Consider the following 13,413-nt stretch of genomic DNA (forward strand, 5'->3'; position numbering starts at 1 on the left):
GGCCCGCCCCGCCGCCCTCACCTGGCCCCAGGGCCCCACCACCCACTGCGTGCAGGGGTGCGTGTTGCAGGGCTGGGTGGAGTTGGGCCTCGCCGCCTCCTCGCACAGCCCCGGCTCCGGGCAGGTCACCAGGCGCTGCTGCTCGCCGCCTCCGCACGCTTCCGAGCACTGCGAGGCAGGGGAGGCAGGGGAGGATGGCGGAGGGCCGGGGGGGCGGAGCCGGGGTCCCCCGCCCCCAAGTCCCCGGGCCTCACCTCCCTCCAGGAAGAGATGTACCAACTGAGGCAGGGCTGGGTCCCGCAGGCCTGGCCGGCCGGGGGCTTGGGGGGCCCCAGCTGGCAGTGGAACGGCCGCAGGGGCCGCAGGTCCCGCGTGTCCACGCACTGCACGTCCCGCACCGAGGAGCCTCCGCCACAGCTCCTGGAGCACTGGGAACGGAGCGCTGATGTGAAGGGGAAGCCGACCACCCCCGGGGCCAGCGGACACCCCGGGCCAGTGCCGGGCCTGGGGTCTCACGCCTGTAATCCCAGCTCCTCAAAGAGGCTGGGAGCTGAGGATCTAGCTTCAAAGTCAGCCTGGGGAGGGAAAGTCTGTGAGCCTCTCCAGTGAACCACCAGAAAACCAGAAGTGGAGCTGTGGCTCAAGGAAGAGCGCCAACCCTGAGTGGAAAAACTTAAGGCGCCCAGGCCCTGAGTTCAAGTCCCAGTTCAGACCCAACAAATCAAGACTGATTGAGGGCAGAGGGCAGAGCAGGCGGGTCTGGGATGCCGGGCCACGCTCGATGCCCTCACTCACCTTACTCCAGTTGCCCGCGTGCCAGGCAGCACAGGGCCGCAGGTGGCAGCGGCGCGCGGGCTGGGGCCGGGCCGTGAGCGGGCAGTCCTCATCCCGGCCCGAGCTGCAGCCCACCAGCCTCCAGGATGCGCCCAGGCCACAGGTGGTGGAGCACTGCAGGACACAGAGACACCATGAGCACTGACGGCCCCAGAGCCTGGGCACCAGCCCAACGCTGCTGGCTGAGGCTGAGCCAAGCCACGGCCCCACTTCTGGGCCTGTCTTCTTGTTTGCAAGACAGTTTGCCCCTGCACTAACCAAAGATGCTGAGGAGCCGGGCACCTGTGGCTCAGGCCTGTAATCCCAGCTACTCAGGAGGCTTAGACTAAAGGATTGCAGTTCAAAGCCAGCCTGAGCAGCCGTTAATTCCGATTAATCAGCAAAAAGCTGGAAGTGTAGGTGTGGCTCAAGTGGTAGAGGGCCAGCCTTGAGTGTAAAAGGCTCGGGACAGCACCCAAGGCCTGAGTTGAGGACTGGTGCGTGTGTGCACCCGCACACCTCTCCCCCTCCCTCCCCACCCCCACCCCTCCTCTCTGTCCTTCCCGGCATGCACCACGTGCCTGGCTCCAGTTCCCAACCAGCCAGATGGCGCTGCCAGGGCTGCTGTTCCGGTCCCTGCCAGGCTGCGCTTCGGGGGCATTGCTGCTGTAGAAAACGTTATCAGGAGTCTCTGTGGCCAGCAGCCCGGGGTTCAGGGGCTCCTCGAAGCCTGGGGGTGTAGGGGTGCCAGGGGGCCCTGGATTCAAGGCAGTTGTCCAGGACAGGTGCCCCGGGCCAGACAGCACCGTGGGAAGGAAGTTCGATGGCTCGGCCAGTCCTGGCACTGGAAGGAGGGGGGCCTCCTGCTCTGTGGGGTGCACCACGTCCCCAGTCTCTGAGCCAGTGGGAAGAGGAGAAGCCACGCTCCTGGCGGGCCACGCGTCACTGGGTGGAGGCGCCAGGTCCTCCTCCAGCCAGGGGTCCCCGGCCCCTGTCCCCAGCTCCATCCTGTCAGGACTCGGGGAGGAATGGGTTGGAGAGGTCTGCGTGGGGAGGGGGTGTCCAGGCAGGGGGAGCACGCTGGGGCCTGGGGTGCCCTCTGGGTCCTCAGGGCCCCACGGCGGGGCGCGTGGCAGGATCTGGCCATCCTCCCTCACTAGCGGCTCATCCAGGCTGGGAGGGGCAGCTGGCGTGTTTGCATCATTGACCAAAGCAGGGGGCCAGGGGGCTCTGGGGAGTTCAAGATCGGGGGTCCCCATGGGGGCCTCGTCCTCAGACAAGAAATTGGTCAAAGGAACATTCCTGGGGGCCTGCTCCAAGGGTGGGGAGGGTGAGTGGCCGGGTCCTTGTGGCTCTGATTCCTCAGTTCTAGAAGGTTCTTGGGCAGGCCTGGTGGTGGGCAGGTGCGTGTGGGCCGCGGCCGCGTGGGGCTGCTCGGAGGGGCCGTAGGACAGGTCCTCGTGGAAGTTGATGAAGTTGTAATCGTAGTAGAAGTCATCCACAAACATGGGTGCGGGCAGGCCCGGGTCGGGGGCCACGCCCGCCTCCCCGATGGCGTTGCCGATGGCCATGGTGGGGCCGGGCCTGGGGGCGCCATGGCCCGGGATGAAGTCCACCTCGTTGAAGAGCTCGGAGCTGGGGAAGCCGCTGGCCGAGCCCTCGGGGTCGGGCCTGTCCGGGGGGCGCGGGCAGGGCGGCCCGGGGCAGATGGCCTCCTGAGCAGGGCGGTTGGCGGGGTCGCAGGGGGAGCTGGTGTCGTTGGTGCACAGCACTTCCCGGTGCCGGATTCCAGTCCCGCACGTCACTGAGCACTGGGGAGGCCGGGGCGGAGTGGGGGTGAGCACGGGCCACCAGCCAGCGCCCCGCTGCCCAGCCCCAGGCCAGGCCCAGCCAGCAAGGCAAAGCTGTGGGGGGCTGGTGGCCGCACCTGTCACCCCAGCTACTCAGGAGGCTGAGACCTGAGGATCGTGGTTCAAAGCCAGCCTGGGCAGGAAAGTCTTTTGAGACTCATTGCCAATGAACCACCAAAAGCCAGAAGTGGCGCTCAAGTGGTAGAGAATCAGCCTTGAGCAAAAGAGCTCAGGCTCGGGGACAGGGCGCAGGCCGAGTTCAAGCCCCACGTCAGACAAAAAAAAACAAGATTTGGGGGTGAAGGATGGCCCAGGACCCCAGGCTGTGAGGACTCTGAGGGGCTCCAGGGGAGAACGAGGGGCGCCCAGGCCTGGGGGTGCGGGGACGGGGCTGCAGCCGGGCTGCACTCACCTGAGACCAATTGCCCACGGCCCACGTGGCGGGGCAGGTGACGTGGCGGTTGCAGGGGGTCTCGGCGGGGGGCGGGGGCAGGGGCTGGCAGGCCGTGGGGGGCAGGGCGCTCTGCTCGTCCAGCCCGATGCTGCGGAGGCACAGCACAGCCCGGCGGGACACGCCGCGGGGTCCGCAGGAGCGCGAGCAGGGCTGCCACTCCCCGGCCCACCACCTGACGGGACACGGGGCGTCAGGAGATGGCGGCTCCTGGGGCAGGGGCAGGGGCAGGGCAGGGGCAGGGCAAGTCTAGGGCCATGCTGGCTCCCTGTCCCTTGCGCCCGGGTTCAAGCAGAAATAAGAGACCCAGAGAGGGGCCTCTGGAATAGTATCAGAATATTGGGGTTCACCTAGGGGGACAGGGGTCCCCGCTGCACGTCCTCTGGAGGTCATCAGGCCGCTCCGTGGGGTCGCAGTGGTCCTCGTCCACCAGCCCTGCCTGCTGCTCCACACAGTGCACACTCTGCCTCTGTGTGCCTAGCACCACCAGGGACTCAGCCACGCCTCGCAAGCACCCACACCACCCTTGCCACCCAGGATGGGTGCCCCCCCTGCCGCCCCTCAGATGCCCAGAGGCAGAATCGGGAGGTTTACAGGCTGGAGGCCCAGCCCCACCGCTGCCCGAAAACCTCAGGGCCATTCATGTGGCCTCCAGACCTCCACAGCCTGTGAAGCAACACTAACAGAGCCCAGCCCTGGGGCTCACGCCTGCCACCCCAGCTCCTCAGAGGAGGTTGAGATCTGAGGATCAAGGTTCAAAGGCAGCCAGGAGTGTGGGGCACATAAACCTAAGACATTTTTTCTCTGCCAATAAACCAGCAAAAACCGGTAGTGGAGGTGCGGCTCAAGTGGTAGAGCACCAGCCATGAGCCAAAAAGCTAAGTGACAGTGCCCAGGCCTGACTCTGAGCCCCAGTCCACACACGTACAGTCGCCTTGCAGTCATGCGCGGCGTCCGGGGTCACACCCCTGCAGGCCCGGCCAGACCCCTCACCTGTCCCGCACGTGACCGTGCACGGGCTCCACGGCCCGTAGTGCCAGGAGAAGTTGGGTGGCTGCACGTGGCTGGCGCCGTCTGCCTCTCTGTGGATGGTGTATTCATAGTGTACCCCAGGATTGCTCTCCTGGAACAGAAGCTGGGGAGAACAAGAGAGAGGAGAGGGATCCCCTGCGAGACGCGGAGAAGATGTCATAGCCAAGCCCACACTGGGAACTGCCGCCCACCACGGGCCCATTTTACACATGGGGGAAACTGAGGCTGAGGGTTCCTCCTCCCTAGATCCCCAGGACCCCTCACCTGAATCCAGATGGGCTCGCTGGTGGGGCCTGGGGCCGTCAGGTTCTCCTGGTGGCCTGAGCGCGCGTAGGTGAACGCAGTACCCGCCACGTGGTAGACCCCATTCCACTGGATGGTCCAGCCGCCGTTGAGGAAGTACTTGTCTGGATCCTCGCTCCGAAGGGCCAGGAAGTTGGCAGCCTCAGCCACCTCCTGGATGAGGATCTCGCGGGCTCCAGCAGGAATCCGCCCCACATCCACATACCCTGCCGGCCAGAATCATGTACTGCGTACCCTGGTGGCTCACACCTGTCATCCTAGCTACTCAGGAGGCTGAGATCTGAGCATCGCAGTCTGAGGCCAGTCTAGGCAGAAAAGGCTAAGAGATTCTCATCTCCGATGAACCAACAAAAAGCGGAGCTGTGGCTCAAGTGGTAGAGCACCAGCCTTGAGCACAAAAAGCTGAACCAGCGTGTAAGGACCTGGGCTGGGCGCCGGTGACTCACGCCTGTCATTCTAACTACTCAGGAGGCTGAGGTGTGAGGATCACAGTTCAAGGCCAATCAGGACAGGAAAGTCTGTGAGACTCCTATCTCCAATGAACCACCAAAAAACCAGAAGTACAGCTGAGCTGTGGCTCAAAGTCATAGAGCTCTAGCCTTGAGCAAAAAAAAAAAAATCTCAGGGACAGTGCCCAGGTCCTGAGTTCAAGCCCCACAACTGACAAAATAAAAGGAGGTGGTCACAAAGTCAAGAGCCTCCCCTTCCTTCCCCCTCCCCCCGCCAGGCCCCTAGCCCTACCCAGGCCCTCGGCGTCCTCAAACATCTTGCTCACGGTGTGGCAGGTGGAGCCGTTACCACGGCAGACGCCACAGCGGTCCTCCACCGCACCCGAGTCGATCTCGAAGTCGCAGCCCACGTTCTGCACACACACAGCACAGACACCCTGTATCCACCGCAGCCGCCTGCCCCGCCCACAGCACTGTGTGAGGGGAGGGGCCTGCCGGGCCCAGGAGCCAGACATAGGGTCCCCCCTCTGGGCCTGACCCTGCACAGCCCTACTGCCTGACCCCACATGAACCCCATTTCTGTAAGCCCCAAATGTGGAAGATGGATGCTGGTGACTTACGCCTGGCATCCCAGCTACTCGGGAGGCTGAGATCTGAGGATCGCAGTTCAAAGCCAGCCCAGGCAGGAAAGTCTGAGAGACTCTTATCTCCAATGAACCAGCAAAAAGCCAGAAATGGAGGCGTGGCTCAAGTGGTACAGCAGCAGCCGTGAGTGGATCAAGCTAAGCAAGAGCATGAGACCAAGTCCAAGCCCCAGGAAACACACACACACACACACACACACACACACGCACGCACGCACGCATGCGCGGACAAAAACCATGGCTGGGAACACAAGCAGGCAAGGGTGTGCAGCGCTGTCACTAGACACAGGAACAATGGCACCCATGTGGGTGCCAGCGGCTCACGCCTGCCATCCTAACTACTTAAGACCGTGTTCAAAGCCAGCCCAGGTGACTGGCATCTCCAGTGAACCAGGGAAAATCTGGAAGTGGAGCTGTGGTTCACGTGGTAGAGCATCAGCTTGAGAAACAAGCACCACAAGCCAAGAGCACAAGGCCCTGAGTTCAAGTCCCAGGACTGGCACTAATAAAGACGATGATGATGGTGATGATGTGTTCTACCCACACAACACTCCTGCACCCAGAGTCGTGCGCCACCCTTTAACCCCTTCCCGATGGGGAAGAGGCCCGTGGGCTGGAGTGGGAGTTCCGGGTTGGTGTTTGGGGAGACCGTGTGGGGGGGCCCCCTGCTCCCCGGGCAAACCTTGCAGATGCCGTTGATGCAGAGGTGGCGGCCGGCGCGGCCAGGGTAGCATGGCGTGCCGTCAACCACGGCGTCTCGGAGCTTCTCGGCGAAGTACTCCTTGGCCGGTCGGCAGTGCAGCTCACAGGGGTGCTCTGGGGGCGCAAGGGGGGCTCGTCACGTGGGGGCGGGCGGCTGGGGGGGCAGCCAGGGTATGGGGGTGCCTGGACTCACCGTCATTCACCACTGGCACCCACGCATGCAGCTGGCCCTTATAGACCCTGGAGTCGAACTGGCTGCACTGCACTTGGCGGAAGGAGGGGTAACCGGGGGGACAGGCCTGCAGGCTGCACAGCCGGGAGCGCTTCCGCTCCCCCACGCAGTACTTGCCCTCATACTTGGGCCTGTGGGGGTGGGGGAGAGGGGGAAGAGCCAGGAGGCCTAGATCTGCACCCCTTTATTTGTATTACACCCCATCCCTAAACTGAGGCCCAAGGAGGAGGCAATGGGGACCCCAGGCGCTCTGGGTCAGTGTCCGCCACTACAGAAGGTGGCTCAGAGGCTGGGACTCACAGTGGAGATGAGGGCTGTTGAGAGCCTGCTGCTCTAGGTGGCAGCGCCCTGGGCCGGGTCTAGAGGAAGCCCCGGCCAGGCCAGGAGCCAGGGACATGGGCTGCACATCGCAGCCCAGCCTGACTCCACTGAAGCCCAGGACACAGGAAAGGGCTTGTCTCACTGAGTCCGTGTACACCCTCGCTTGAAGGGTAGGGAGGGGATTTGAACTCTTAAGACCTCTGAGGCCCAGGATAGAAGGACGAACCACCACCCTCCCTTGCCTCCCTCCGGCCAACCGTCTCCCACGAGCCTCACTTGTCCCTGGCTGCAACGGGGTCAGCATCAGGGAACACTTCAGAGACACTGCCCCAGGCCAAGTGCAGTGGCTCACGCCTGTAATCAATCCTAGCTACTCAGGAGGCTGAGATCTGAAGATGGCAGTTCAAAGCCAGCCCCAGCAGGAAGTCCACCAGACTCTTGTCTCCAATTCATCAAAAACCAGAAGCGGAGCCTTGGCTCAAAGTGATAGGAGCACTAGCCTTGAGCGAAAGAACTCAGGGACGGTGCCCAGGCCCTGAGTTCAAGCCCCACAACCAATCAAAAGAAATTCCCCGGGAGTGGCCCCTGCGTTTGGCTGGCGGCCTCTGCCGGGTCCCACAGGCCGCCCAGCCACACTTACACGGGCTGAGTGCACTGCCGCTCCGCGCTCTGCACACCCACACCGCAGCTCCTCGAGCACGCAGACCAGGGGCTCCAGCCAGACCAGCCGCCGTCCACCGCCTTGGGCTCAAAGCCCACCGGGACGCACTCCCCATTGAGACACCACTGCCGAGACACAGGGAGGCAGAACAAGCCCAGTCAGTCACACTCTAGTCAGAACAAGGAGGGGTTCACGCCTGTCCTCTCGGCTACTCAGGAGGCTGAGATGTGAGGATCTCAGTGCGAAGCCAGCGGGGCAGGAAAGTCTGTGAGACTCTTATCTCCAATGAACCAGCATAAAGCTGGAAGGAGAGCTGTGGTTCAAATAGTAGAGTGCCAGCCTTGAGGAAAAGAGCTCAGGGACAGCGGCCAGGCCCCACCAACAACAAGAAAAATTAAAAAAAAAAAATAGCTGGGCAGGGCTGGGAAGGTGGCTCAGTGGCAGAGTGCTTGCCTTGCATGCATGAGGCCCTGGGTTCGATTCCTCAGCACCACATAAACAGAAAAAAACAGAAGCGGGGCTGTGGCTCAAGTGATAGAACACTCGCCTTGAGCTGAGGGACAATGCCCAGGCCCAGAGTTCAGGCCCCAGAACTGGCAAAAAAAAAAAAAAAAGAAAGAAAAAGAAATAGCTGGGCACCGGTGGCTCACGCCTGTAATCCCAGCTACTCAGGAGGCTGAGATCTGAGGATCACAGTTCAAAGCCAGCCTGGACAGGAAAGTCTGTAAGACTCCTATCTCCAATAAACTACTAGAAAACCGGAAGTGGCGCTGTGGCTCAAGTGGTAGAGCACTCGCCTTGAGCTGAAGAGCTGAGGGACAGCGCCCAGACCCAGAGTTCAAGCCCCATGGCTGACAAAATATATAAATACATGAAAGAAAAATCGAGCACCTGCTTTCTGAATTGAAAATACATGGGACATAAGACAAAAATGAAGGCTGGCCCTGGAACAAAGCATGCAGGAAATGAAGCTCCCCCAGGCCTGTGACCCCCCCCAGATCGTGGGCTGCAGCGCCTCCTACCTTGTCTTCTCCACACTGGGTGCCGTCCACGGCCGCGTCCAGCTTAGAGTGACAGGTGGTCCCCACAGAGCACCAAAGGGTGTGGCACACATTCTGTGAAGAGCAAGCCAGGCCATTGCCACGCCCCCTGCCCACCCCACCCCACCCACCACTCACGGCTGGTGCTCTACCACTTGAGTCACCTCCCCACTTCCGGCTTTTTGGTGGTTCACTGGTGACTCCAGGTGAGCGCTCTACCACTTGAGCCTCAGCGCCACTTCTGGTTTTCTGGTGTCTTATTGGAGATAAGAGTCTCATGGACTTTCCTGCCAGGGCTGGTTTTGAACTGTGATCCTCAGATCTCAGCCTCCCTGCCTCCAATGTTCTGTACCTTTTCCACCTCCAGTCCTGTCTCAAAGCTCCAGCCACGAGGTGTCATGGGAGCTCTGAGCGGGACTTTTGAGGACAGATGCCACCCCTCCCAGGACTTAGGAGATTCACATTCCGGTGGAACTTTTATCTTCTCCAGCTAGCTGAGAGTCTAGCCTGAGTGCCCCCACTAGTAAAATGATTGACTCACACTGACTCTAGCTGAGCTCTGGAGGCTCACGCCTGTCATCCTAACTACTCAGGAGCCTGAGATCTGAGGATCACGGTTTGAAACCAGCCTGGGCAGCAAAGTCCATGAGACTCTTATCTCCAATGAGCTACCAGAAAACCAGAAGTGGCACTGTGGCTCAAGTGGTAGAGCGCTCGCCTGGAGTAAAAGAGCTGAGGGACAGCGCCCAGGCCATGAGTTAAAGCCCCATGACTGACCAAAAGCAAAGAAAGCAGTGTCTTCTAGGTTGGTTTCCAAAGGCTGCCCCTGCCACCCTGGCCCCAGCCCCAGCCATCCCCCCCAGCCCCCAGCCATCCCCCCCCAGCCCCCAGCCCACCCGCGCCCCCACTCACATCCATGTCGCTGCAGAAGGAGGAGAAGCCCCCGTACTGCAGGCGGCACTGGTGGCTCACGTCGTACAGGACACCGGGTGGCACCGAGGGGAAGCGGATCACGTCCTTGGCTGGAGGGTCGTCCAGGCACGCACCCCACCCGCGGCTGGAGATGGCAAGGAGGACGCATGAGGGCCTGTGCTGGGGTTACAGCAGGGACGCCCCGAGCCCAGGGGAGGGGAGCCCCGGGTGGGGGTAGGGGGCGAGAGGGCCCCGCAGGAAGGCCTCTGCACTGGAGAACTCCAGCCAGGAGCCTGGCGCTCACGCCTGTCACCCCAGCTACTCAGGAGGCTGAGATCTGAGGATCGTGATTTGAAGCCAGCCTGGGCAGGAAGAGTCCAGGAGACTCTTTTCTCCAATGAACCAACAAAAAGCCAGAAGTGGAGTTGTGGTTCAAGTGGTTGAGCACCAGCCTTGAGGGAAACATGTTAGGGACAGTACTCAGGCATTGAGTTCAAGCCTCAGGACTAGTGTGTGCCTGCGCATGCTCACACACACACACACACACACACAGACACACACACACACACACACTCTCTCTCTCTCTCTCATGTTAACAGCAGTGTGTATACTGGACAGCCGGCAGCTGGCCTTTCCTTCCGCTGGCCGGCTCACCACCCCATTGCATGCCCCAGATGTCTGCCCCGGCCGGCCCTTCCCCGAGTGGCCCTTCCCCGAGTGCTAATTATAGCAGCTCAGAGCAGCCGGTGGCGGTGACTGCAGGAAGCCCATTGTGTCCTCCGCACGGCATAGCGCCACTGGCCAGCTGTGCGCCCACGCCCGCCCTGCCCGGTTCTGGACATGGAGTTGCTGGATTGGGGCAGGGGGAGGGGGAATGCAAGGGAAGTGAACACCCCCCCCTCCAGCCCCTTAAGCCCTCTTCAGCCAGGCTCTGGGACTCCCCCCAGGCCAGAGTGGACAATGCAGGTGTTGAACCGCCCTGATCACCCCCAGGTCACACTGACCACGTGAGATCGTGCTGACCATCTCCAGGGACACGCTGACCAGCCCCCTGAGGTCATATTGACCACCCGGGGTCACGCTGACCATCCCCCCCCACCATGGTCATGCTGACCACCCCAAGGTCACCACAGGCCCCCCCTTTTTTTTTGCCAGTCCTGGGCTTGAACTCTGGGCCTGGGCACTGCCCCTGAGCTCTTCAGCTCAAGGCGAGCACTCTACCACTTGAGCCACAGTGCCACTTCTGGCTTTTTCTGCTTATGTGGTGCTGAGGAATCGAACCCAGGGCCTCATGCATGCAAGGCAAGCGCTCTACCACTGAGCCACCTTCCCAGACCCAACCACAGGCCCCTTCTAGAACCCCATGTGCACTGGTGCCCATCCCCACAGGCTGGAGAGCCCAGATCCAGTTGTGTGTAGATCAGTGAGGTGTGCCGAGCAGTTTTAGTTCTTTATTTCTTTAGTTTTGGTGCCAGTATTAGGGAAGGCTTGAACTCTGGGCCTGGGCGATGTCCCTCAGCTCTTCAGCTCAAGGCTAGCGCTCTATCACTTGAGCCACAGTGCCACTTCTGGCTTTTTCTGTTTATGTGGTGCTGAGGAATGGAACCCAGGGCCTCATGCACCCGAGGCAAGCACTCTGCCACTGAGCCACCTTCCCAGCCCTGTCCCTCAGCTTTTTCCTCAAGGCTAGCTAGGATGCTACCACTTCAGCCACAGACAGCTCCACTTCTGGCTTTTTGCTGGTTAATTGGAAATAAAAGCCTGACTCTGTGTGTGTGCACGTGCACGTGTGCACACATGTACACACACATGTGTGCATCAATTCTGGGGATTACACTCAGGGCCTGGACACCATCTCTTGAATTTTTGAGCCACACCTCTATTTCTGGTTTTCTGGCGATTAACTGGATAAGCGTCTCCTGGATTTTCTTGCCCAGGTTGACTTGGAGCCATAATCCTCAGACTTGCCTCCTGAGTAGCTGGGATTACAGGCTGGTAGACAGAGAGTTGCTGGGATCTCAGAGAGTGCTCCTGTCCCCAGGCGTTGAGCTCATTCGCTCATTTCCCTGTTCTCTCTGGGTCCAGCCTGTTTCTAGCTGCAACCTCTGTGAGGAGGCAAAGCTTGGGAGGGAGACAGGTGCTCCTGCGCCCATCCCTTCCTTCCACCTGCCACCTGAGCCAAGGTCATGGAGCTGAAGACTGAGAGCCATGGTCATAGAGCCAAAGGCCATGGAGCTGAAGACCTACAGCCACAGGCATAGAGCCAGGGTCATGGAGCCAAAGTCATGGAGCTGAAGACCTAGAGCCAAGGCCATGGAACTGCAGTGATAGAGCTAAAGTCATGGAGCCGAAGACCTAGAGCCATGGTCATAGAGCCAAGGTCATGGAGCTGAAGTCACAGAGCCAAAGTCATGAAGCCCAGGTTCACAGGGACAGGGGAAGGTGTGGCCTAACCAACAGGAGGTGATTTTCTTCCTCTTCCTACAGGCTCCAGGCTCTGAGAGGCTCTGGGTGGCCCAAGCTCTCAGTTTCTCTCTCCTACTGACGTCAGGCTCTGGGCCAAGCCCCTGTACATTCCAACAACTGAATGAAGAAATGAGCTTGTGTAGCCGCCAGTCCCCGGGTCAGTGGCAGCCTGGGTGGGGCGGCTAGGAACAAACCCTAAGGGTATTTGGGGTGCCCGCTATTATGAATTCACAGTGGATCTGGGAGTGGGGGGAGATGCTCCCCCTTCAGCCACCCCTAGGACTCAAGCTCCTGTGAGAAGTCACTTGGTAATGGTAAAAACTAAAATAAAAATAACAGAGAGCCAGGTACCGGTGGCTCAGGCCTGTCATCCTAGCTTCTTAGGAAACAGATCTGAAGGTCATGGTTAGAAGTCAGCCCAGGAAAAAAGTCTCCTTGAGACTCTTATCTCCAATTAACCATTCAAAACCCAGAAGTGATGCTGTGGCTCAAAGTGGTAGAGCACTAGCCTTGAGCACAAAGAGGCTCAGGGACAGGGTTCATACCCTGAGGTCAAGCCCCACAACCAACAACAACAACTAATAATAATAATAGTAATAATAATAATAGCAGCAGTAGTAGTCAATGGTAACTATGAGTTAGACTCTCGGCAGTCCCTTATTGAATGAAGCAGACTGATTTGTACAGGCCTAAGGGCTAAGGTCAATCATATGCCCTGAGAGTCAAGGCCTGGGCCCCAGACCAGGTTTTTTGTTTTGTTTTTGCTGGTCGTGGGGCTTGAACATAGGGCCTAGGTGCTGTTTCTAAGCTTCTTTTTGTTCATGACTAATACTCTACCACTTGAGCCACAGAACCAATTCTGGATTTTTCTGAGTAGTTTATTGGAGATAGGAGTCTCACCAACTTTCCTGCCTGGGCTGGCTTCAAACCCCGATCCTCAGATCTCAGCCTCCAGCGTAGCCAGGATGACAGGTGTGCTCACAGCGCCCAGCTCCCTGTCCAGGTTTTAACCAGCTGACCTAATGGCCTGCTGCCCGGCTCTTACCCCCATGGGCCTGGGCACACACAGCACTTGAAGCCCATTGCAGAGTGGACTTCTAGAAAACCAGATCTGGTGTCCTGTACCCTGCACAGAGAGCTCCGCCTGTGTGTCTGGAGCGTCTCTATGATGACACTGAAGGGGCAAACGGGGCATAAATCCACCCTGGACAAAGCAGGAGCAAGAAGCGATGACAACACATGAGTCATGTGGACAGAACTCTGAAAGCTGGGAAGCAGATGTCAACGGAAGCTGATTCCGTAGAGCGATGGAGGCCGAGAGCCAAGGGCCTCCAGGGAGAAAAGACAAGCAGACTCTAGAAGGCTCTGACATGGAGAACTAAGGGACCCCTTAGAAATCTGGAAACCAGGGCTGGGAAGGTGGCTCAGTGGTAGAGCGCATGCCTTGCATGCATGAGGCCCTGGGTTCAATTCCTCAGCACCACATAAGCAAAAAGAAAAAAGCCGGAAGTGGCGCTGTGGCTCAAGTGGTAGAGCG

General features: G+C 59.9%; 1 protein-coding gene across 1 annotated transcript in view; it reads right to left on the minus strand.

Annotated features, from left to right (window-relative positions):
• The window catches only part of Adamts7 (ADAM metallopeptidase with thrombospondin type 1 motif, 7), a 27,335-nt gene that overhangs the window by 3,635 nt on the left and 10,287 nt on the right, over positions 1-13,413 (minus strand). The window contains exons 8-21 of the mRNA XM_013011954.1: positions 9,411-9,555; positions 8,481-8,573; positions 7,438-7,583; positions 6,438-6,607; positions 6,225-6,358; positions 5,191-5,311; positions 4,411-4,655; positions 4,108-4,249; positions 3,465-3,591; positions 3,076-3,289; positions 1,395-2,624; positions 796-948; positions 255-428; positions 22-168 (exon numbers count right to left, since the gene is read on the minus strand). Coding sequence (XP_012867408.1) covers positions 22-168; positions 255-428; positions 796-948; positions 1,395-2,624; positions 3,076-3,289; positions 3,465-3,591; positions 4,108-4,249; positions 4,411-4,655; positions 5,191-5,311; positions 6,225-6,358; positions 6,438-6,607; positions 7,438-7,583; positions 8,481-8,573; positions 9,411-9,555 — 3,241 coding nt within the window. The remainder of the gene's footprint in view (positions 1-21; positions 169-254; positions 429-795; positions 949-1,394; positions 2,625-3,075; positions 3,290-3,464; positions 3,592-4,107; positions 4,250-4,410; positions 4,656-5,190; positions 5,312-6,224; positions 6,359-6,437; positions 6,608-7,437; positions 7,584-8,480; positions 8,574-9,410; positions 9,556-13,413) is intronic.

Source organism: Dipodomys ordii, unplaced genomic scaffold (assembly GCF_000151885.1).
Source record: "Dipodomys ordii isolate 6190 unplaced genomic scaffold, Dord_2.0 Scaffold15, whole genome shotgun sequence".
Lineage (NCBI taxonomy): Eukaryota > Metazoa > Chordata > Mammalia > Rodentia > Heteromyidae > Dipodomys > Dipodomys ordii.